We start from the raw sequence: 25,819 nt of genomic DNA, 5'->3' as shown, positions 1-25,819 counted from the left end.
TCAACAGTACCAATTTTAGATTATTTTGAATGTGTTGTTAATGTTAATTGTTTAATGATAACATCTCACTATTTAATGGAACATTTAAAAATCAACCAATCAATCAAATTTTATTTATATAGCCCTTAATCACAAGTGTCTCAAAGGGCTGCACAAGCCACAACGACATCCTCTGCTCAGATCCCCTGTGCTGTCCAGTTGTTATATCTTGTTTTCTTATTACATTTCTGAGTCTCATTTGCAAGTATCATATAGTAGACTTTGTATGCAATTCCAAGACGTTAGATGGCAGTATTGTGTAGGCTGTGGTGTGTTTCGTAAATGGAAGTACCCTTTGCCATGAATCTGAATGTGCCAGTCGAACCTTATGTTGCGCACTACAAAATATTTATACTCTAAGTATTGTATTTATTACACACTTGCTGTTTGCATCCTAAAATTGGAGATGTTGACATCACCATGTAACACCGCTAATGCTAATCTTTGGCATGTCTATGGCAAAGCCAATTAGCATCAAACTAGCACATTCTGGAAAACTGGAGCCTTACTCTACGTCCGAGTGTTTTCTGTACTTGCTTTGTTGGCTTTGAAAATTGCAACATTATCTAGAGGCAGTTACGCTGAGTCAGCTCTGAGTGCTTGTTTCCTCACTAAGTGTTTCAGCCGGTGTGACGTCGCAAGCAACAAACTGTATTGAAATATGGCACCGTTTTATTTTACGTGAATCGATACACGGTAGAAGTGATTGGAATTCGGTCGGTGCCTATATAAAGGACCATATTCGGCATTCCTCCTTATATACAGTACTGTGTTTATACTGTAAATACTGAAACAACTGCAATCGTGGTCTACGCTGAATCCTACTTAACACTAATCATACTTGCAACAACATATTTTTTACCTACCACTTGAAAAAGCTATTGCTTTATGTTTTGGGACTGAGCATCTTTGTCTACATAAACAACTGTGATAAATCTTCACTGCTTTGACATGCATGGTTAGGAAAGAGTGGTGAGAAGCAAAAAGGCAATTTTAAAAACTAACAAAAAGCCTTCAAAAGTGAGTCAGCTGTTTTGCTTTTGGGAGGCAGCCAAAAAGAGATAATTGACACTTGTAATTGGAGTTTGGTAAGTTGAATGAATATATTTTCATATGCTTATTATCTCTGCAGGTGACAGCCACTGACCCAGACAAAGACGCTGACCAGGGCGCTATACGGTATTCTATCCATGGCCAGGGGGCAGAGTCCCACTTCATGATAAATGACATCACGGGCGAGATGTATGCCCAGCGCACTATGGACCGGGAAGAGCGTGCCGTCTGGCGCTTTGTTGTCATGGCAACTGACGAAGAGGGCGAGGGATTAACCGGTTTTACGGATGTTATTATCAATGTGTGGGACATCAATGACAATGCACCCACATTTTCATGCCTGCCCGATAACTGCCTTAGTAGTGTAGCGGAAAACTCGTCTCCTGGAACATTTGTAGTGGAAATGACAGCTTTAGACCTTGACGATGCCGCTGTAGGCCAGAATGCAATCCTAACCTACCGGATTATTGACAATATGCAGAATCCAAAGAATGAAGACCTTTTTTATATTGATTCCAGCACTGGCACAATATCAGTGGCAGCTGACGGGCTGGACCGGGAGTTAGTGGAGAATCTTCAGCTAGTGGTGGAGGCCCGTGATGGCGGAGGGATGACAAGTACAGCAACTGCCACTATTGTCTTAACAGACATTAATGACCATGTACCAAAGTTTCAAGAAGACATGTGTGGCACTCGTGTGCCTGAGAATGCTGATGTGGATACTATTGTTCTGGAGTTAAATGCCATGGACCCTGATTCTGGTACATACGGTCAACTGGAATTTAGTGTGGTGGATGGAGACCCAGAGCAACAGTTCTACATGGTCAGTCACAGACTGGAACAAATGGGTGTTCTTAGATTGAAGAGGAAGCTAGACTTTGAGAAGCCAGGAGAGCAAATGTTCAACCTTACTGTAAAGGTACAAGACTCTGAGTTCTCTAGCTTTATTCAGTGTCTGGTTCTAGTAGAGGATGAGAACGATAATGCCCCTGGGTTTGCCCAGAGCTCTTATCTTCTCTCCCCTTTCAGTGAGGACGCAGCTGTAGGAACCACTATCATCCAAGTAATGGCCATCGACCCTGACTCTAGTTCAAATGGGGATCTTTTTTACAGCATTCTTCCTCAGTCTGACCCCTATGAACATTTTACAGTTAGTCAGTCTGGTATTGTTACAGTCGCCAAGCCCCTGGATCGAGAAGCTTTGACTAGTTATGACTTGGTTGTCATGGCGACAGATCAAGGTATACCAGCGCTGACAGGAAGTGTCACAGTTTACTTGCCATTGTTAGATGTGAATGACAACGGTCCAGAGCTGGAGGAAACTTACACACCTGTGGTTTGGGAAAACAGTCCAGCTCCACAAGTGGTCTGGGTCAACATGAGCTCAACTCTGCTGCATGTTGTGGATAGAGATTCACCAGAACATGGGTCCCCTTTCTCGCTCTCCCTTCCTTCAGTGTACTCAGCTGACTTTCACCTTCAAGATCATAAGAACGGCTCAGCCACACTCACAGCCCTGCGAAGATTCGACAGAGAAAGGCAAAGCAAATTCCTCCTTCCAGTAATTATGATTGACAGCGGCTATCCACCAATGACTGCCACAAGCACACTCACTGTAACCATTGGTGACCAAAATGATAACGCACATCAGGCAGGGGAGAAAGATATTTACGTGTACAGGCGCAAGGGTGAGTTAATAATTTTCTCTCATGGCTTTCAGCTTTCCTTTTTTTGTGCTACAGAGATTGAAAAAAGGGAAAATGAGGCTACATCTGAAAGGAAATGTTTTTACCCCATACCTGCTCAGAGTGGTCTAGAATTACAATTGTGCACATCCTTTTGCATCTCAATTGTGTGTTCTGTCTGAAATTGTGTCTCAATGGCACTGTATCTGCTTGTCTTACCAACCCAAGGCTCCTTTGGATATTACAATACAATGTGGAGGTCATCATTGGTCTATTTTTGCAAAGAAATTGATATGCTTTGCAGTAAGTTGAATAAGCTTGTTAGTGTTTAATTTGCACACACAGCTGCATTAATGTACTGGTAACAGTGGAAAAAAGAAGCACTGTGACTCACCGAGACTGCCATTGTTTACCAAGCTACAGTACTCTGGCACCGCAGGCTGATAATACCATAATCCATACTCAGATAGGCCGGCTTCCTGAAGCTCTACACTCTCTGAAGTGGAGCGCTGGGAGACTGTTCATTCTAGAAGTGGGCTACACAGTTATGAGCATAATTAGTAGACACAAACGCAAGAATGCAAGATAAGGAGATAAGTGTTGGCATCAGCAGAACTCGCCTCAAAAAACAAGTGCGGATGTGTTTTCCTTAAACAGGAAGGATGGCAAATGCAGAACTGGGGAAGGTCAATGCGCCAGATCTTGATGACTGGGACAACAAGACATACACGCTGGAGACAAGTGCAGTCAAGTAAGAGTTGCACTTAATTTGTCTCGGAAAAAAAAAATCAGATTTGTATAAAATCTATTTATTTATTATCTATTTTGTCCTTGGTGGTGTAACTGTGCATACTTCTACCTTTCATCGCAGAGGGCATTGGTTTGATTCCTGACAACAGTTGCTTTTGAAAGGGCATTCTGTATAAAAACTAAGCTAAAACCCCTCATGTGATTGACTAGCTGTGAGAACTACCGACAAATAAACGTCTGAAGAAGAAAGAAGTTTTAATTGTCAAATCTGATTTGGCATGAAGTCAACAATTAGACAAATCTGTGATCACATTTGCAATTGTTTCCACTTCAAAAAAGGCTAAACCACTCTGACAAACACATAAACACAGTAGGGATTTGATAATTGAGGAAGGTCCTCGGCTCTAGTGCAGCGCCGACAAGACATCAAACTTGACTAAGTAGAGGAAGTAAAAGTAATTACAATGTGAACCTGGGGAAGGATCATTACCTTTGCCAGAGGAGAACTACAGTGCAGCTCCGGTGCCAATGGCGGGATTTGGCCAGCCCTAGGCGTGCTGTGGCACGGCAAGCTCTGTGTCTGACAGTGACCCACACCCCATGTAGAAACTCCCAACACTCCGTATTCTTGTGTGCAGACAAATAATGTTTAGAGTATGAGAGATGTGGGAGGCTAAAACACAGCCATCTGTTTTTAGACATTTCACACTAGGAAGCAGCGATCACGCTTAGGAAGGTTGGAGTGATAGCCAAAAATGTTAGCAGGACACACAAGAAACATTTACTAATATTTAAAGACACAATTATGAATATAAACAATTTATCGTCCCAACTTGCCTGGTGTACGCGAGGGCCTCAGCAGGTACTCAACTCATCTGCCTCCCATGGAGGGACGAGGGGTGTTTAATGCCCAACGATGCGACTATTTGAAGACAGCCTTAATACACAATATATTATTCATGTATTTAAAGGGGAAAATCACTTTTTTGGGAATTTTGCCTCTCGTTCACAATCATTATGACGAGGGATGGATTTTTTTTTAATGCATTCTAAACATCAATGGAGCCTATGGCAGCCGTTCAATTTTGCCTATAGAGTCCCTGAAAAAACATCCAAACACTTCGATTACGGTTGTATATACATTATGTAAATATATATGTAATGTAATAACAGGCACATTTAATGTATAACGGTTGGCGACGGTGGGGTTGGGACACAGCAAGACACTTCACCCTTGCTCCTGATGAGTCGTGGTTAGCGCCTTGCATGGCAGCTCCCGCCATCAGTGTGTGAGTGTGTGTGTGAATGGGTGAATGTGGAAATAGTGTCAAAGCGCTTTGAGTACATTGAAGGTATAAAAGCACTATACAAGTATAACCCATTTACCATAACATTTCATATTTACATATTTTGATCATTTTAAGCATACGTGCAGTATTAATTTAAAAAACGCATCACGTTTTTTGTTTTTTTTATTCATCACTGATTTCTGCTAACTGCAGACTTTATGAGAGCCAACCAACATAATAAAACATTGCTTACTGTATAATGTCTGCTGTCATTAGGATGCCGACTGCTGCGACGTTCATATATTCCCATTTAGATTAAACATGTCTCATAATCCTCGCAAAGAAACGAGGTGGATGTGCGGTAGTGAATAAGCGTTTTTTGTGTCGTTCTCGCCAGTTCCAGGTCCTAAAATGGCGGTCAAAGTGTCCCAACTTGTCGATTTATATTCTCAGCCATCTACTTTTCAGGTGAGATTCAGGATTTATGATCTAGAATACATTTACAGGGAGCAGGGAAGCGAGGAAGCAGCAGACCACTCGATGATGTAAACATAAGCACACAAGCTTGTGATTAGTTTGTATGCTTCAGCCCTTATAATAACAATGTTACTAATACTTGGTTAATATTCAAGTCACAAAATGTAAATGTATTAGTGTTGGCGCATTTATCGGATTTTATGGGCGGAATAATGGAGCTCCCATTGGCTCCGCTGTAAGTGGACTTTTATTTACGTTTATTTAATATTTAGAATGCATTTAAAAATCCATCTGTCGTCATGTCTTTCATATTAATGGTGAACAATTGGCAAAATTCCAGAAAAAAGTACAGTTCCACTTTAGTGTTTTTATATGAAAAAATTGACCCGCAACATCAGTTCGCTCATTTTCCTCCTTCATCACAAGTAATAAATGCCTGTCCTTTTTGCAAAAATACCTACACCTGTAACATATCACTGTAAGTAGACACCATAAATATCAGCACAAGACTACATTCAAAAAAATCTACCATATTATATTTACCATAAGTATTTGCAGCCCACCTACGCCCACTGATGAGATGAAACAGCCATACATGCATATTGTGACTCCTTGAAGGACCTCATGCAACTACTCAGTATTCATACACCAGGACATCAGATAAGAAATACCAATTGCCTTTTTGTTTTATTCATATAACAATGTCTAACTGTTACTATAACAACTGTCAAGTGCTGCTAGAAGCTTTGGAAGGATTTGCCTTTTTTTTTTTCCCACCATTTTAACAATTGTGCGTGATTTGTTTAAATAAGTTTGCGCCTGCTTCTTACTGGAGTAATTCAAAGAAGGGCTATTTATTTATTATCATCGTGTATTTATGTTTCTACTTTTCAGCGAGCCATCTGTGAGGCATTTAACATCTGGACTAGAAATTAACTACAAAATAAAACACTTGAATGGCATTCAGCAGAGCACAGACCACCACTAAGAACATAACGATTTAAACCGATCCCCCTTACTTTTATATCATACCATACAAGTAGATCGGACAGTAGATCCCCAATATACAAGGGTACGTCCATTAAAATGTCTCTTTTTGACACACTAATTAAGCCCACGTTATGCTGCTGCATTGAGGCGCCACCACACGCTGGCTTGCTCCTCCCCCTCTAAAACCTCCTGCTACTTTAAAGTTCGCCTCCAATTTCAAAATCAGCATTTGCAATAAAAGTGACTGTTGTAAATATTAGATTAGATTCAGTTGCAGAATCCTTCCCCATCTTAATTGCCATTGTTGACAAAGGAAGACAACAGGCTAAATGCATGCAAACACAATCCAGGTTAAAGCCTTAGATATATTTCGCACATTTATTAAAAACATTTTAACTTATAAAATGTACAGGTACTTACCTCTGATGAGTGGATGAAAGATTATTGATAAAACAGATGGCATCAGTGTCACATTATACATTTTAGCGTTATAAATATAAATATATATCAGGGCAACTTGGTGAAGCAGAACCTCACATGTTTGGATGATTTGAAAAACTAATCAATAATTCAATATATATTATGTGTTCATAAAACTGGATTATAAATGTATTTTGTATATGATTAAACACATTTTTTATATTTTGTTTTTGTAAAAATTTGCACATTTCGTGCAAATTTAGAGATTTACAGTACAGGAAGCTAATATAAACATTCCTGTCTGCTTAGTGCGTATGCACACGTACCAGTTCGGTGTTCGCGCTGAGACTGGAGTTTAAACCCCAAAGACTGTAAAAAAAAATGGGACCTATTGCCTCCCTGCTTGGCAATCAGCATCAAGGGTTGGAATTGGGTGTTAAATCACCAAATTATTCCTGAGCGCGGCGCATTATGCTGCTCACTGCTCCCCTCACCTCCCACGGAGTGAACATGGGGATGAGTCAAATGCAGGGGACACATTTCGATGGTTGGGACTTAAAGTTTAACTTAAGTTTTTGTGCAAAGGGTGAGTGCACTGAATGGATATATAATAGAAACCACACGAGGCAGTGCCTAATTCATGTAATGCTAATACTGTATTTCCTGACTACATGAGTGCTGTACTGCTCTACAATGTTTGTGGGATTTGTTTATGTAGCGTTTGTATATCCCTGCTAACTAGCTAGTTAACAAACACCAGCGTCGTAGAAGTCATAAAACCTTGACTTTCTGTCATGTTATCCATTTTCTCCCATTCAACAGATACTTCAGTTTGAACCAGAGCTCAGGCATGCTGTCCATGCGACAGAACACTCCGGCAGGGAGTTACTGGATGAGAGTTGGGGTCTCGGATGGCGTGTGGCCCGATGTGATATCTGGAGTCAGAGTTCATGTGAGAGATCTCGAAGAAAAAGCTGTTCTGTCATCCGCCTCACTACGATTGACTGGTAATCAACTACACAAACATCACTGCTCAAAATAAAAATACAATATTTCATTTTTAGGTTTTTAATTGAATCCAATGACTAACAAAAGACAATCAAATAATATGTCTTATTCATGTTGATTAATTTCATTTTGAAGCTGATATTGAAAGAGGCAGCAGAAGCTGATTGGGTCTTTTCAGATAGTAATTATCAGGTTATCAATCCAGCTCAGACTGAAAAAGTATACTTTGGGGCTTTTATAGTATTATATTATTACAGCTCAAACAGCTATTAGAAGTGTTTGCAGTAACAGTGTTAATTTTTCTGCCTGTCTTCTAGCAACAAATCAGAGTGATAAAGGTCAAATTGGCGGTGTCAGGTAAAGTCATTGACATTTAAAAGCCATTCTGAGACGAGTCGAAGGCTATTATGGAAGCCTGTGACACCCGGTCGTCATTTTTGGAGATTAAAGATGATATATTCTCCATATATTAATGGAAGTTGGCCACAAGGGATTGATTGTGCAAACTAAATGCAATATATTGACAGCATTTTTTAAAGGAAGGGTTTTTAAACATTTTCCACTGAGGGCCATACAGTGAAAAATCAACGGATGCGAGGGCCATTTTGATCATTTTCATTCACAAAACTAATTTACAATGAAAATGTTTTTCCGTTACATTACTACACCTGTATGCGCTTTTATTCCACTTTTTGTGTTTTTCTTTTTTTTAGTAATGGTATTTTCAGAAAAACGGTCTGCTTCTGGGATCACATAATACTAATAGTGTGGTTAATGCAAAGTCTTAACAGAACTAATAATTGTTTCCACGTAGAAATCAAATAATTCCGCCGTGGCTTCTTAAGCACATTTTATGATGGAAATGGATCAATAGTGGGAGATGCAGGAATACCACTTGGGTGTAATGCAATTAGCAACTATGCAGGCTTTGATCAACTCTGTGGTTGTCATTGACGAGCCATTCGTTGAACTCGTACTCTCTTTGTCTCCCAAAGGCATAACCACAAAAGATTTTATCGACTCTCGTGTCGTGAGGAAGAGTCGGCTGGAGACACTCTGGGACTTCTTGTCTGAGACCCTGTCTGTCAGACCGGGCAGCATTAACATTTTCAGCATAGCCAACAGGGGGGAGGAAAGACTGGACATCCATTTCTACGTGCTGTCTGATTCGGGCTACATGCATTCGGAGAAGCTGCATGGGTTTCTCAATGTTCATAAGAAGAAGGTACTTGCACTGATTTGTATGATTGATTATAAGAACCATAAGGCCCCTTGTGTGTCCTCCCTTACTATAGACTATATGCTGGAGCTTCAGGTACTGTATTTAAAACAGTAATTTGATTTTCAAATACATGACGATGAAAACGAAGGTTTCTCAGTTTTTTTTGTGTGTCCACTTTACAGTAAGAAAAACTGTACATCTGTCATAACAGCTTTTACTATTATTTCATGTTTCCATTTGTGTGTTTTTAGTGTTTTGTGCATTTTTTAAATTTAGATACATTTTCAAAAATGTATACATTTTGTCTCCGTGCAATTTTATGACTTTGTTTTAGCTTGATAAAAAATGCCTTTTCAATCGGAGTAGACATGTCATGAATAGCGTCATAATGATAAACCAAAAATTCCGGACAGTCAGTATTACTGTTTCTAATTTGAAATATTTTTAAAAACTCACAGCGGGACAGTACTGCACATTTCATGGAGAAGCAGCTTGTGAGCTAATCGCTAGCTAGCTTAAATGCCAACATGTAGAGTGTCCGCCCTGAGACCTGTAGGTCGTGAGTTCAAACCCTGGCCGAGTCATACCAAAGACTGTAAATAAATGGGACCCATTACCTTCCTGCTTGGCACTCTGCTTGGAATTGGGGGTTAAATCACCAAAATGATTCCCGACCGCGGCCACCGCTGCTGCTCACTGCTCCCCTCACCTCCCAGTGGGTGGAACAAGGGGATGGGTCTAATGCAGAGGGTAATTTCACCACACCTAGTGTGTGTGACTATCAGTGGTACTTGAACTTATAAGAATAAATATCATATATTCAACAATACACTTGGGGGCTGAAATAGATAAAAGGGTATTTATCTCCTGTCTAACTTATTGTCTTTTTTCCCCCAAAACTGTCTTTCATCCATGTTTGGATGTGCATTCTTTAATTACCCTGTCAAAGGGAAACATGCACCGCTGCTTCAACAATCCCTTAGAACACTGAATGCAGATAAGATTACAGTATCTTTATTTTTCCGTGTGTTCATTACAGTAATACTTCACATCACTGTCAACTCTGGCAATACCAGTCCTCGTATCGCTGCTGACAGATATTATGCTCTCCATGTAATTCTCCCTTGTCCCTCCCAATTCCCTTTGCAGCTGCAGTCTCTGCTGCGTGTCAACGTGAACCAAGTGCAGGTGGATGAGTGCATACACGCCGACTGCAAGGCATGGGGCGGATGCTTCACACAGCTGAGCATTGGTGATTTGCCCACCCTTGTGGACTCGGATGCTTTATCCCTGGTCTCGGTGAAGGTGACGACCTCAGCTGTCTGTGGGTGCAGCTCCAGAGAGTTGACCCACCGAAGCTGTTCTTCCTACTCCGATAATCCATGCCTTAATGGGGGGACCTGCATCGACGCCCATAATGGATACAGGTTAGTACAAAACCAGAGTAGGCATGCACTACTCTCTCTTCATGCTTCCTTAGATACACTGGCAGAGCGGAATTCTGGGAAAAAGGCCAAAATTGCTAAGACGACTTCTCATGAGAAATATCTCTTTCGCCCGTACGTTGACCTGACTTGCTGGAGCCGCTCTGCAGTGTCATCAGCTGAATATAGAGTAGCAGGATGTTCACACTTTCAGACTTTGACTGTTCTCATCGTAAAAAAAAAAGCTATCCAATGCAAAGGTTATTTTTTCCACTTTGCAACATTTAAAGATTTCAAAAATACTGATACGGAAAATACGCAAAAATACTGAAAGTAAAGAATAAATAATGAGGGCTGTCAAAGTTTACGCAATAACACATGCGATTAATCACAAAAAAACGACCACATTAGTTATGTATAAACACAGTTTGTTGTCAGACTTAACTCGGGGGATAGTGACTTGAAAGGTTGCACTGGTTGTTATACGGCCAGTGATTAGGTCAGTGCAATTATGAGTGAGGAGACTGACTGTTGTGCTCTGTGGCAAATTCCATCCATCCATCCATCCATTTTCTTGGGGTCGCAGGGGTGCTGGAGCCTATCCCAGCTGCATTCGGGCAGAAGGCGGGGTACACCCTGGACTAGCCGCCACCTCATCGCAAGGCCAACACATATAGACAACATTCACAATCACATTCACACTCTAGGGCCAATTTTTACGCTTCAAAATACACCCGGGTGAGACTTAAAGGGGACTTATGATGATTTTAATCTACTATTAAAACACTTCCATCTGTTCTAGAATCTAGATAATATATATTGGATATGCTTTGGTATACGTTTTGCATACATTTTGCTCCACAATCACATTTATAACCTACTTTGTCTGCAAGCATTCACATATTGCAAATGAAACCACGACCCACCCTCTCCAAGGCTATCATAATTTATACTTTGAAAATGTACACTGTTCAGTGTACAGTACAGGCCAAAGGTTTGGACACACCTTCTCATTTCAATGCGTTTTCTTTATTTTCATGACTATTTACTATTTACCTCTTAAATCTCATCAAGAGAATGCCAAGAGTGTGCAAAACAGTAATTAGAACAAAGGGTGGTTATTTCGAAGAAACTAGAATATAAAACATATTTTCAATTATTTCACCTTTTTTTGTTAAGTACATAACTCCATCTGTTCATTCATAGTTTTGATGCCTTCAGTGACAAGCTGCAATGTAAATAGTCATGAAAATAAAGAAAAACTCATTGAATGAGAAGGTGTGTCCAAACTTTTGGCCTGTACTGTACTTGAAGACGAACATCGCCGCTTTTTTCCCCCCCAGACACGATCAAAATTTAACTTCAGAAACATTACGTAGATTTGCCTGTCGCAACTTTAGGTACACCTGCCCACTCTTTGGTTGATACAGAGCCACATTGCAAAAAGCTGCTTTTAGCAGCCTTTATGTTATTCTATTTCACACGTGTCTGCTATTGTTAGCATGCCAAGATTAGATGAACATAATATTTCATCCTACTTTCTCTTGTGTTACCTCAAACCGTAATGGCGCCGTCAGACTTTAGCGTTGCACTGGTCCATCCTGACAAAATAGTCCTGTGTAAAATGTTGTATGTACAAATAAACATGAAGATATTTATTCTATAGACTTCAGAGCAAGGAGGAGGGCATTATACAAGAATGAATAGAAGCCATAATAGTCTCACAGCCTGAAGCAGAGAGGAAGGCTCTCAGTACTCTGTGTATAATCAGTACGTCCACTTCACTGTGAAGTCAAAATGTAGCCAACCTTAAAAAAAAAAAAAAGCCAGCAAAACACAGCGGGCATAGGTGTGTGCAAGCTCACACTCAAATGCATGAACCTTAGGATTTGACGTTTTGTCATTGTTTAATATGCATATCCAACATTGTAACAATGTTTATAAATCAGAAAAGGCAAAAATCATCAAGTTTTGAGCAAATAAATGGCGTGCATTCAAATAAAACACTTTAAAAAATGTTTGTGTATAACATTCCTACAATGAAATTGCATTTGTGTCAAAAATATTGGGGTCATTTTTAAAGTTACCGTAATTTGCAATATGCACGGATGTAATTTACTTTGATAAATCATGTATAATTTAGATTCAAAATGATTAATTATCCTATTTTTTTTTAATCATCGTTTGACATCAATAAAATAAATAGAACCTAGGTTATGCCTGGGCATCCTGGCCATTACCATAAATTATGAACCTTGCGACTTGGCAGGAGCGCCCGTAATTATTGAGACGTCTTTAAAATGAGTTGATCTCCATGAGACTCAGTGGAGTCAGCATGCAGTACATTCCATGCTAACACTAATGCCCAGATTAAATAAATATAGGGCAGGGGGATTAGTCCAACTCGGGGGCCTTCCCTCTATGCACACAACTTCAGAAAATCTAATTTAATTCCATTTACATGAACATACACGTTTGTCAGAGGCATAGTCTTCAAAGCGGGGATGCACAGAACTCGTTTTTTCCCCCCTATTTATATTTTTAAAGTTGTCATTGGTGTAGCTGCTCTGCTGCAATGAGACCCCTGTTATGTGGAAAGAATAACTCTCCCATACAAGCTGAATAGTACGTGTTCTGCTATAAACGCGGTAAAGCCAAACATGTAATTTTCACTACTATTGCAAGCTTAACAAACAGCTTTAGACAGCAACAGATTACATAATCTCAGTCAGAGGCGAGAACAATTTAACTTTACTTATTGACTCGGTGGGGTTATTGCTCTCGTTGGTCTGAACAGTAAAAGATTGAGAGGCTAAGCTTGGTGAGAACATACAGTTGTGGTCAAAAGTTTACATGCACTTGTAAACAACATCATGTCATGGCTGTCTTGAGTTTCCAATAATTTCTACAACTCTTATTTTTTTTTGTGATAGAGTGATTGGAGCACATACTTGTTTGTCACAAAAAACATTCATGAATTTGGTTATTTTATGAATTTATTAAGGGTCTACTGAAAATGTGACCAAATCTGCTGGGTCAAAAGTATACATACAGCCAATGTTCCCTCTAAGGTGCGCGCCTGTGCAATTGCGCACTGCTCAAGCATCCTCTGTGCACGGCAAATCTATGCCACGCACAAAATAAAAAATAAAAAAAAGTGCATGACAATTTTCGACACGACACGGACACGACAGAGAAAACAGTTTTCGTCATCATTGTTCAAATATTGTAACGTCTGACGCTTTGAGGACATGAATTCCATCGATCACTTTACTGAGCAAAACTCTTTATTTTCGGCCATAAACAAATCATGAAAACATTAGTAAAAAAAATTATATCTAGCAAAAGTGGTTATTTTCTGCAGTACAAACCAGACCAAAGCCAACTTTGTTATATCAACAGCAGCCGCTTGCTCTTTCTCACTTGCGCCAACACATGTACATATGGCACTTAGCCAGTGATGCATTTACAGCCACACAAAAAGTCGGACAACTCCAACACCACACATGAAGTGTAATTCCAGGTCGTTACACTATGATTTACCAATCAAATGTTTGCTTATTCTAGTGTCATTCATTAGGAATCTTGATTTATAAATATTAATCATAAAATGCTGTTAGTATATTAAATAAATACTAATAAAAATATATTTTTTACAAACAGGAAGTTGCAGGAATGTACAAATGATCTCCTGCTTACATCTCATTGTGCAACATGTGAATGTTTTAATGGGAACTAAATGCAATGTCTGAAAGGGGTATACATTATTTCCAAAGCAGGACTTCCACCTAGACAAACAATACAAGTACACAGTTCATGAAAAACAATATTTTTTGTTATTGTCATTGTAAGTGGGCCTAAACACTTATATTAGAAAATAACCTCATGGAAATGACTGCTGTCATTTGATTATAATAATAAGAGAATGTTGTCTGTCTATCTGTGTTGGCCCTGCGATGAGGTGGGGACTTGTCCAGGGTGTACCCCGCCTTCCCCCCGAATGCAGCTGAGATAGGCTCCAGCACCCCCCGCGACCCTGAAAGGGACAAGCGGTAGAAAATGGATGGATGGATGGAGATTGAACTTGTTATTTAGTCCGGTTTGGGACAGGTGTGCTGCTGGTGTAGCCACAGTGTGCACGTCTGATGTTGCTCACATGGGCTCCACTGAATGCTCAGGGAGTTTTAACGTTTGCTCACACACATGAAAAATTAGAGGGAACATTGCATACAGCAATGTTAATATTTGGTTACATGTCCCTTGGCAAGTTTCACTGCATCCACAAGCTTCTGGCAAGCTTCTGGTTGAATTTTTGACCACTCCTCCTGACAAAATTGGTGCAGTTCAGCTAAATTTGTTGGTTTTCTGACATAGACTTGTTTCTTCAGCATTGTCCACATGCTTAAGTCAGGACTTTGGGAAGGCCATTCTAAAACTTTAATTCTAGCCTGATTCAGCCATTCCTTTACCACTTTTGACGTGTGTTTGGCGGTCATTGTCCTGTTGGAACACTCAACTGCACCCAAGACCCAACCTCCGGGCTGATGATTTTAAGTTGTCCTGAAGAATTTGGAGGTAATCCTCCTTTTTCATTGTCCCATTTAAAGCACCAGTTCCATTGGCAGCAAAACAGGCCCAGAGCATAATACTACCACCATTAAAGGCCTCACCTTTTCTCCTCCAGACATATTGCTTGGTATTGTGGCCAAACATGCTCAATTTTTGTTACCTCTGACATCACATGGACAAAGATAAGACCTTATGGAGGAAAGTTCTGTGGTCAGATGAAACAAAAATTGAGCTATTTTGTCAAGAAGAGTGGTCAAAAATTTAACCAGAAGCTTGTGAATGGCTACCAAAAGTGCCTTATTGCAGTGAAACTTGCCAAGGGACATGTAACCAAATATTAACATTGCTGTATGTATACTTTTGACCCAGCAGATTTGGTCACATTTTCAGTAGACCCATATTAAATTCATAAAAGAACAACATTTCATGAATGTTTTTGTGACCAACAAGTATGTGCTCCAATCACTCTATCACAAAAAAATAGGAGTTGTAGAAATTATTGAAAACTCATGACAGCCATGACGTTATGTTCTTTACAAGTGTATGTAAACTTTTGACCACGACTGTATGTATGCAAAAAGCTTCACTCTGCATACGCCATCATATATAGTATAGATCAGTATTCCTGACATGTGTTGCCCCTCTGCAGAATAAACAGAATGGGGCCCTCAGTACACACAGCTCTCCTCAGACACCGCATGGCAATAGATGGTTCTGACATTATCAGCGAAAGCCACCTTGTCTTACATTCCACCAGGGAGACAAGAGGAGATCAACCAGCCCATCTCCTCCATCCCAGTGATTGAATGAAGTGTTTGACATTGATGCATATACCTCTCTTTTTTTAGAGGTTTTTACTCACCTTAACAGTTTTTCAGCAATAAAGATTAGCTTTTTTATTTTATACACACAACGCTATTAGTGGACCTATAGTGATTTTAATCTACATTTAAAACACTTCCTTGTGGTTTATTTAATATGTATTGAATATGCTTTGGTGTAAATTGTGCTCCACGGTCACTTTTTTAACCTGCTTTTTGAGTCTGTCTGCAAAATGTTTGATGGTGGAGGCGTTCCCAGATTGCAAATGAAACCATGCCCAAACCTCTCCAAAAGTATCATGATTTATATTGAAAATGTACACTGTTTAAATATATTTCTTAAAGTTGTCGCCGCTGCTTTTTTTTTCCAGACACAAAAACCTTTATAAACATTATATACAGTCGTGGTCAAAAGTTTACATACACTTGTAAAGAACATAATGTCATAGCTGTCTTGAGTTTCCAATAATTTCTACAACTCTTATTTTGTTGTGATAAAGTGATTGGAGCACACACTTGTTGGTCACAAAAACATTCATGAAGTTTGGTTCTTTGATGAATTTATTATGGGTCTATTGCAAATGTGACCAAATCTAGTATACATACAGCAATGTTAATATTTGGTAAACCAACAAATTTAGCAAACCGCACCAAATTTGTCAAGAGGAGTGGTCAAAAATTCAACCAGAGGCTTGCTGATGGCTATCAAAAGCGTCCTAATTGCAGTGAAACTTGCCAAGGGACATGTAACCAAATATTAACATGTCTGTGTTGAATTGAGAAGTAAAATACACAACGCACATTCAAAACACACATTATTTGTATTATATTTTTATCTAGTGCCGATCTTAATTTTTTTTTTTTTTTTTTACACTTATTGTTTTTTAAGAGTTTCAGTTTTTTTATAAAAAAAATTCCGTTTTCAGATTCACTTCTCTCGTTTTTAGTTTCAACTTACTTGCATTATTTTTACGTGGAAAGAGAGGAGGCATAGAGTTCTCTAAGAGCTCAGAGCTTAGACATGTATCACATACATGTTAGTGGATTGGTAAAGGCAGACCTGCCCTGTTAACTAATGCAAGGAAACACAATTGCCTTACCCTATGTCAGGGATCGGCAACCCGCGGCCCAGGAGCCGCATGCGGCTCTTTGACCACTCTGATGCGGCTCAGCTGCATACTTGCCGACCCTCCCGGTTTTCCAACGACCCCCCCCCCCCCGATTTTTCCAGCAGACTGCCTCTCCTAGAAATCTCCCAGGGTAAATATTATCCTATTTTCACTCTAATTACTTAATCAAGGGCGTGCCCTAATGGCACTGCATTAATTGTCCTCTATAGCATTTACAAACAGCGTGCCAGCCCGGCCACATGTTATATGTTGCTTTTACTTGCACACGTAGGCGACAGCAAAGCATACTTGTTCAACAGCCACACAGCTTACACTGACGGTGGCCGTATAAGTTAAAGTTAAAAAGTTAACTTTAACACTGTTACGTTACAAATATGCGCCACACTGTGAACCCACACCAAAAAAAAATGACAAAAACATTTCTGGAGAACATCTGCACCGTAACACAACACAACAAATACCCAGAATCCCATGCAGCCCTAACTCTTCCGGTCTACATTATACACCCCCACTACCACCAAACCCCCCCACACATCAACCCCCCCCCCCTCTCCGTGCGTCGGTTGAGCGGAAGAGTTAGTGCTGCATGGGATTCTGGGTATTTGTTGTGTTGTGTTTATGTTGTGTTACAGTGCAGATGTTCTCCAGAAATGTGTTTGTCATTCTTTTTTGGTGTGGGTTCAAAGTGTGGCGCATATTTGTAACGTAACAGTGTTAAACTTGTTTTTGTACGACTACCGTCAGTGTAAGCTGTGTGGCTGTTGAACAAGTATGCCTTGCTGGCACTTACGTGATCAAGCAAAAGCTACATTCAACATGTGGCCAAGCAGGTACGCTGTTTGGGCAGGCTGTAGAGGGCGCTAAAAGCAGTGCCAGCACGTCCTGAAATTTGGGAGTCTCCCGGAAAATTGAGAGGGTTGGCAAGAAAGACGCTATCAAGCGCCATTCAATTAAAAGTCGCGGGCCGCACTAACATTAAATTTCCTTAAGATGCGTGTCGGTGCGTGTGTCAGACCCCTGGTTAACATAGCGCAAAGCAATTTAAGCTTTGTATGCGGTGTTTTTCATTTTAAATTTTCAAATTTTTTTTGTGGCTCCCATTGTTTTCTTTAATTTGTGAAAGTTTCCAAAATGGCTCTTTGAGTGGTAAAGGTTGCCGACCCCTGCCCTATGTCTATATTCAGTTCTTTGAAAACAGATAACCCTGCATTGAAATAGACCAAAATTTAGTTTCTTAAGTGATTTAATTCAAAAACGCACACACGCACACAGGAAAACAAACAGGCATTACAAATTGTCAATAAAATTATGTTCTAGGTATGTCTAATATGTCTATTGCTAAGAGTCTTCTGAAAACTGGGAAGTGTGATCTTGCTCTTTTTTTAAAAATGAATTAAAAGAGACGTGAATCAGAAACACATTAAGTTGAAAATAACACCCAAAAAAAAAAGTAGTAAAAAAAATCTGAAAAGTGGTATTAAATAAAACAGACCATAAAACAAAAGTGATCCACAAAAAATATGTATAATGTAAAATATATACATTGTAAATATTTTTGTTTTTACAAAAAAAGGTCCACAAATCATGGTTTTTTTGAATATTTGTGTTTTGATTTTCATAATACCAATACTTGTTTCAGTGTCAATACAACTTTTTCTACAATGCCATTTTTTTTCAATACCATAAAATACTGGCAGTGTTCTGGCATTAAATGGTTTGTCCACTAATGATCCAGAACTTTGTCCTATAAAACACATCGAAAAAATACTGACATGTTAATTCCAAATTTGTTTCAAAATAAAATAATGAAAGAATGAAATCTGAAGGTAGAAATTACCGGAACGTTCTAACGAATACAATTTTGAAAGTAAAATATGGTGTGCTCCATGGAAAGAGGAGATGGATAAAAACAGAACCAATTATATTGCAGCGGGTTTAGCTGCTGTGATGGGAAAAAAAACAGTAGCACTCGTAATAATTGTAATTATTTCAGTCGGATTGATTGAAGGCAGAAAAATATGATTGCTTTCTAGAGCTACTTATTGACACTGACGCTGTAACAAAGTCAACAAACAGTTGCCATGTTCAGATTCCAACACTCAAATGTCTCCTGTTGTGTCTTTTTCTACGGTGCCACAGGTGCCAATGCCCCCCTCAGCATGATGGGCCAGACTGCCAGCAGTCAAGACGTAGTTTCCATGGCAACGGCTACGCCTGGTTTCCCCCCATAAAGCCATGCTTTGATAGCCATCTTTCCCTGGAGTTTATGACGGAGGATGATGACGGACTGCTTCTATATGCCGGCCCTTTGGCCACTCTTCTGCCAGGAGATGTTGAAGACTTCATGGCCATAGGTAAAGAGAACGGGTCTGGATAATTAGATGTGATTATATGTGCGCCATAGGCCCTCTGGACCATGAATTTATGGAAGTTAGCTTTTGTGTCTCTCATTACTGGATGGTACTTCATATGATACTATGAGTATATACAGCCCGTACTTAATTATACAGTCTCTCATGCTGTGTGCCCTGTTCACTTCCACTATTCATGTTTGGTGCCATATATATTTCAGTGCAAAATATCATTTTTAACGTCATCTGTAGAACTAAAATATAAAAACAAAATCCTTGTTAGGTTTTTTACTGCAAAACGATGATGATGTTCATGAAGGTCTACGGCCCCTCCTACACTGACCCGGCTAAGGTTATCCAGGATAAATCCCACCTAACCTTATCCTTGTCCACACACACACAATGGTCGTTTAAGACCCCCTCCCCGACCTAGTACGCATGCGCGGAAAATGCGCACGTCATAGTCACCTCTAGTGTTGTTTTGTGTGCAAGTTCTTAAATGTAACTTATCTGAACAATATCCAGTGTAGTGGTATTTCAATTAACTGGAATCCAGTGCGCTGTGGGGCCCTATTGTAGTGAATCACAGCTGAGCCATCATCAATTAATCAAATATTTAATGGACATGTGAAAGTAAACAATGTGATAAAGAACATTTTACATCAATCAATCTAGGGATCTAGATATCTGGTCAGGACACTCCTCACTCTTTTGCCTTCACCTTCATTGTCCATTCCTTTTTGGTGACTTTATATACTCTGGACCTAGACGTTGAGTCCGCGACATACATGGCGCACAATAACTGATACAGTCTGCTTTGCCAGTCCAAAAGCATTTGCCGTTTTCCGTAGTTGTCCCTCGACGGCCAGGTAATACAAAGCACACGCTGCCTTTTTTATCACATCCACGGGAGCCCGCATTCTCGTTGTCTGTCCTTCGACAAATGGACAACGTTTTTTGGTAAGTAGAATCACAGCTGACCTCGACATTCGAAAGTTCTCTTGCCGTCTGAGAAGTTACCATGACTAGATTAACGTGGACCCCGACTTAAACAAGTTGAAAAACGTATTCGGGTGTTACCATTTAGTGGTCAATTGTACGGAATATGTACTGTACTGTGCAATCTACTAATAAAAGTCTCAATCAATCAATCAAAGTGTTGTATCCCAAATAGCTGCAATCGCTTTCTCTTAAGGTATTCATGTGTGATTTCCACAAGCGTCTGTACATGTAGAAGAAGGAGAAACACAGGCATGTCTGGATGACTCGCCTCCATATTTCCAGTGGTTAGCTCCGAGTTACGAAACCACTTTATTATGAAGCTGTTTGTGTCGCGTTCTTTCTGACGTCATTTCCTGTGTGGGGCGCGGCCTTTCTGGCATCACTTCCTCTCCGAACTCAGTTTTTTAAATGATCAATTTTTGATTGATTGATTTAAGCTTTTATTAGTAGATTGCACAGTACAGTACATATTCCGTACAATTGACCACTAAATGGTAACACCCGAATAAGTTTTTCAACTTGTTTAAGTCAGGGTCCACGTTAATCAATTCATGGTACAAATATATCAATGAGTCCATACAAAGCTAAGATCCGGAGATTCAAGAAATACACGAAACACTTACCCGTGTAAAAAATTGCCAGAGAAGGGGCACCTTAAACGATAGTTTAGTGTGGCTGAAACGGGGCTAAGGCTATATAGTTATTCGTTTAAGGGGCTATCCGGCTTAGTGTAGACATAGCCTAAGTGGTGAAGCTTTTGTTTGTCACAGCCACAAGCAAACCATGACGTTATATATGTTTGCACAATCTAAAGAGAGCTACCGTAAATGCAATAGTCCTATTGAAGCGAATTCGGTTAGATTGTGCTGGTCACCTGTTATTGTGGCAAGTAATTGTTTCATATTTCCAAGGAATAAGGTACAAATATGACATGTTCAATACAGCTCACATACTGTGTCAACAACTGGCAGCAGTCTGCTCAAACAGCTAATTGTCATTGTTTCCATAACAACAAACCGCATGGATGTCACATGTGGTACTGAAAGAAATGTTTATTATTTCATTGATTCCTCTGGATAATTGCAGTATTGATGAATCGTGAACCTTCCCGCTGTATGTCATTTAGTGGGATTGGAAAGATCTTGAATGTTTGCCAACTATTCGCATTACGTACTAAATGTGTAACAAAGGTCAGTCGGCATGCCTCTACTACATTACTTTGTGTAGACCTCACTTCCCAATGCCTTAAGAGCAATGCTGGACAGTGAGTTGACAGCCCGTGGCTTTTAGCTCCTTGGCGAGCACTGCTAAATTGTCAATGAGTGTATATTTATAAACATAATTTTTTCCTTTTTAAAAAAGAATAATAAATCGGATAATATACATAAGGAACTACTTAAAATGTGTATTAGCCCATTTCAGGCAACTTTATTTCGTTCTTGACAAGGTTCATAAGCCGAAGATGAGTCATTGGAGCAGTGGTTCTTAACCTTATTGGACGTACCGAACCCCACCAATTTCATATGCTCATTCACCGAACCCTTCTTTATTGAAAAATTTAAACAAATAATAATTTCAAATTCAAGACAAAGTTATGTTTTTTTTATTGGTGCATAAAAATAACCGTGCATGAACATCACCTTGTTCAAAGAACAAAGCCAACACATGAACTCACAACAAATTACACACCTGCAAATCAGATGGAAAATTAGAGGGAACTTTGTTTGGGGGTATCCATAATACGCCGACAGGGAGAAGTTTGTATTTACACGATGAGTTGGGTGTGTCTTGATCTCTGCGGCGGAGGCTCCGCCGAACCCCTGAGGCCGACTCACCGAACCCCTAGGGTTCGATCGAACCCAGGTAAAGAACCACTGCATTGGAGTAACACAACTGAAAGTAACAGGAGTGAGTTTAGTTTTAGCATGGATGTAGCAAATACTGTGCATGAAATATAGGCACATGGCATTCATGCTAATAGCTTGTTAATGCTAAACACACTACAGAGATTTTTTTTTTTTTCCTAATCAATTAATCATCAACAAAATTATTTAGGTAACAGGACTGCCCTGTCAAAATTTAAATGTCATTAGACATACACAAATATACAGTAAATGCATATTGGCTTGTGGCCTTCCAAAGGCCTGCAAATGATTCAAATTATGCAACTTCCTCTGGACCATTGCACTCGTGAAATATTCTAAATTTAAACATTTTTGTAAGAGTAACAGAACTGAGTAAAAACCCAGAGACGCTACTTAAGTGTGATTTATTTTTGTATTCTTTTTCATATTTAAAACAAACTTGAAATACATGTACATACATATTACATATATTACATACAATATTACATATATGGTAATATTGTACACGATAATTGGGATTTGTTATATATTGTATATATTATATAAAAATATATCAGTATATATTATATACTGTATATATAATATGTAAATATTACCTATATGTTAGATTTTATATTGCTACTACGGAACATTTTTAGTCTAGTTAATAGTGGCATTGTTCTTTCCCTCCTTACCCTCTCCATCCTTTGAAACTGAGCTACTGTGTGGAACAATTTCCCTTGTGGATCAGTAAAATTTGTCTAAGTCTAAATACAGTTATGATAAGGATAAACACAAATATGTAAAATAAATTACATTTGAATTGCTTCATATAAAAGTATAATTTTAATATTTAAGGTACAGTAGTTTCATTATTTTATTTTTACGTGTTGTAAAAAACAACTTGAAATATTGTTATGATTAGGATTAACACAAACATGTTAATTACATTTATTTAAATGATTGAATGTTAAAGTGCAACAAGTGCAATTTTTTCAGTTTTCAAGGTATAATTGTTTATGTTAATCATTTTAATCATATTCATTAAATATATAAATCATATAAATGCATTTAACAGTTTTATTTTATCCTGCATTGATACATTTTATTTCTTTAGTATGCCCGTCCGATTGTTTTAGTTTCACTACTAACCTTCCATTCATATTTCCCTCAGTTGTTTATGACTTCCCTGTCTTTTTTTATACCACATATTGTGTTTTATATTCAATATTTTCTTGGTCCCTTGGGCCTTTTGCCTGAATAAACTACATATTTTTTGCATTTGCCTTCTTTTTATTCTTTGGCATTGCTTTTTCTTCCTGACCTTGGCTGCTTTTAGAATACCAATAGTTGCTTTCATAATTGCTTCCCTTCCTGTTTAATAATGTTGTTGTTGTTTTTTTCCTTACAGAGCTTATTGGTGGAATTCCCAGTCTGAAAATAAACCATGGTTCTGGTACCCTAGTTCTTCAATTAATAAACAGTGTTGGCTTGGCTGACAGACGCTGGCATCGTCTTGATGTGAGGAGTAACAGTAAAGTAAGACAATTACCCCTAAACTTTCATCACATGAGCATGCCTGCTCGTCGCCTTGCACAAAACAACAACACTTTACTGCACTTTGCTCAATTCCATACCGTCCAAAGCAACCTCATTTAATGAGACTTTAGCAGAACAAAAATATAGTCCAATGAATTTTGGCAGAGATGCCATATAGACTTGGATAGTTCAGATGGTCAGTAAATAAATCAGAAGGAGATCAAATCGGTTTTGTTGTATAACTGTTGTCCCGATACCAATATCTTGGTACCAGTACCGGTGCCAAATTTTTTTTGGATACTTTTCGGTACTTTTCTAAATAAAGGGGACCACAAAAAATTGCATTATTGGCTTCATTTTAACAAAAAATCTTACGGTACATTAAACATATGTTTCTTATTGCAGGTTTGTCCTTAAATAAAATATTGAACATACAAGACAACTTGTCTTTTATTAGGCGGACCGGTACTTTTCAGAGGCGGTATAGTACCGAATATGATTCATTAGTATCGCGGTACTATAATAATACCGGTATACCGTACAACCCTATGTGGTAGTATCAGAACAATTGGATGATTCCCAGTGGGATACATCATAGTTGTCAAGGACCATGAATGTGTTGTTTTTAGTGCTATAATTTGTGCAGTTTTCCACAAATGTTCCTCTTTGCTAAGTAATTGTAGACAGCACAAATTAGTTCATTCAGAAATCCACACAAACTGTGATACTTTCTTCCCCTTTTTAAGGAAGTGCGCTTTACTCTTGATCGATGTTCTACTGCAATTGTCATGGAGACAGAAGGTGTCGACTCATGGGCAATGACAGAGGATCGCTCATCCTGTGAAATTCGAGGAGTCACACCAAACCGTGAGAAGTAAGTTCTGCAATATACGGTAAAACACAAGAAAACAATGTATTTCTCGGGAAAATGGTGAATGGGTTATACTTGTGTAGCGCTTTTCTACCTTCAAGGTACTCAAAGCGCTTTGACACTATTTCCACATTCACTCATTCACACACACATTCACACGCTGATGGCGGAAGCTGCCATGCAAGGCCCTAACCACGACCCATCAGGAGCAAGGGTGACGTGTCTTGCTCAAGGACACAACGGACGTGACGAGGTTGGTAGAAGGTGGGGATTGAACCAGGAGCCCTCAGGTTGCTGGCACGGCCACTCTCCCAACCGCGCCACACCGTCCCGGTAGAAATAATAAATACTGTAAAGCTTTATAGTGTGAAGGTGGAACAGCAACAATTCGGGTTTGAGGAATTGAGGAGTGTTTCTTGGCATTTAGTTGTGCTTGCACACACACTTACACTATATTGCCAAAAGTATTTGGCCACCCATCCAAATGATCATAATCACTAATCCTAATCACTTGACTCGATCACAGGTGTATAAAATCAAGCACTTAGGCATGGAGACTGTTTCTACAAACATTTGTGAAAGAATGGGCCGCTCTCAGTGATTTCCAGCGTGGAACTGTCATAGGATGCCACCTGTGCAACAAATCCAGTCGTGAAATTTCCTCGCTCCTAAATATCCCAAAGTCAACTGTCGGCTTTATTGTAAGAAAATGGAAGAGTTTGGGAACAACAGCAACTCAGCCACAATGTGGTAGGAGTTTGAAATTTGGTGGAGGAGGAATTATGGTGGGGGGTTGTTTTTCAAGAGTTGGGCTTGGCCCCTTATTTCCAGTGAAAGGAACTTTGAATGCTCCAGGATACCAAAACATGTTGGACAATTGTGGGAACAGTTTGGAGTGGGCCCCTTCCTCTCCCAACATGACTATGCACCAGTGCACAAAGCAAGGTCCATAAAGACATGGATGACAGAGTCTGGTGTGGATGAACTTGACTGGCCTGCACAGAGTCCTGACCTGAACCCGATAGAACACCTTTGGGATGAATTAGAACGGAGACTGAGAGCCAGGCCTTCTCGACCAACATCAGTGTGTGACCTCACCAATGCGCTTTTGGAAAAATGTTCGAAAATTCCTATAAACACACTCCGCAACCTTGTGGACAGCCTTCCCAGAAGAGTTGAAGCTGTAATTGTTATGATCCGCTGCCCGGATCATATTTCTGTTTGTTTTCTAGTCATTTGTGTTTTTCTGCTAGTCTTGGACTCCTTCTTAGTATCTGTTTAAGCACCTCTGAGTTTGGTTACCATAGTAACTAATTACGTTCACCTGCCGCTGGG

At 39.4% G+C, this 25,819-nt stretch overlaps 1 protein-coding gene across 4 annotated transcripts in view; it reads left to right on the top strand.

Moving 5' to 3' along the window:
• LOC133641733 (neural-cadherin-like) overlaps positions 1-25,819 on the top strand; it is a 342,738-nt gene that overhangs the window by 222,868 nt on the left and 94,051 nt on the right. For all 4 annotated transcript variants that reach the window (XM_062035681.1, XM_062035679.1, XM_062035682.1 and 1 more), the window contains exons 18-25: positions 1,172-2,780; positions 3,435-3,528; positions 7,526-7,710; positions 8,707-8,936; positions 10,083-10,360; positions 19,017-19,231; positions 23,486-23,613; positions 24,360-24,487. In XM_062035681.1, coding sequence (XP_061891665.1) covers positions 1,172-2,780; positions 3,435-3,528; positions 7,526-7,710; positions 8,707-8,936; positions 10,083-10,360; positions 19,017-19,231; positions 23,486-23,613; positions 24,360-24,487 — 2,867 coding nt within the window. The remainder of the gene's footprint in view (positions 1-1,171; positions 2,781-3,434; positions 3,529-7,525; positions 7,711-8,706; positions 8,937-10,082; positions 10,361-19,016; positions 19,232-23,485; positions 23,614-24,359; positions 24,488-25,819) is intronic.

Source organism: Entelurus aequoreus, linkage group LG24, assembly GCF_033978785.1.
Source record: "Entelurus aequoreus isolate RoL-2023_Sb linkage group LG24, RoL_Eaeq_v1.1, whole genome shotgun sequence".
Classification (NCBI taxonomy): domain Eukaryota; kingdom Metazoa; phylum Chordata; class Actinopteri; order Syngnathiformes; family Syngnathidae; genus Entelurus; species Entelurus aequoreus.
Note: the sequence above shows the minus strand (reverse complement) of the source record. Positions and strands in the feature narration are given on the sequence as shown.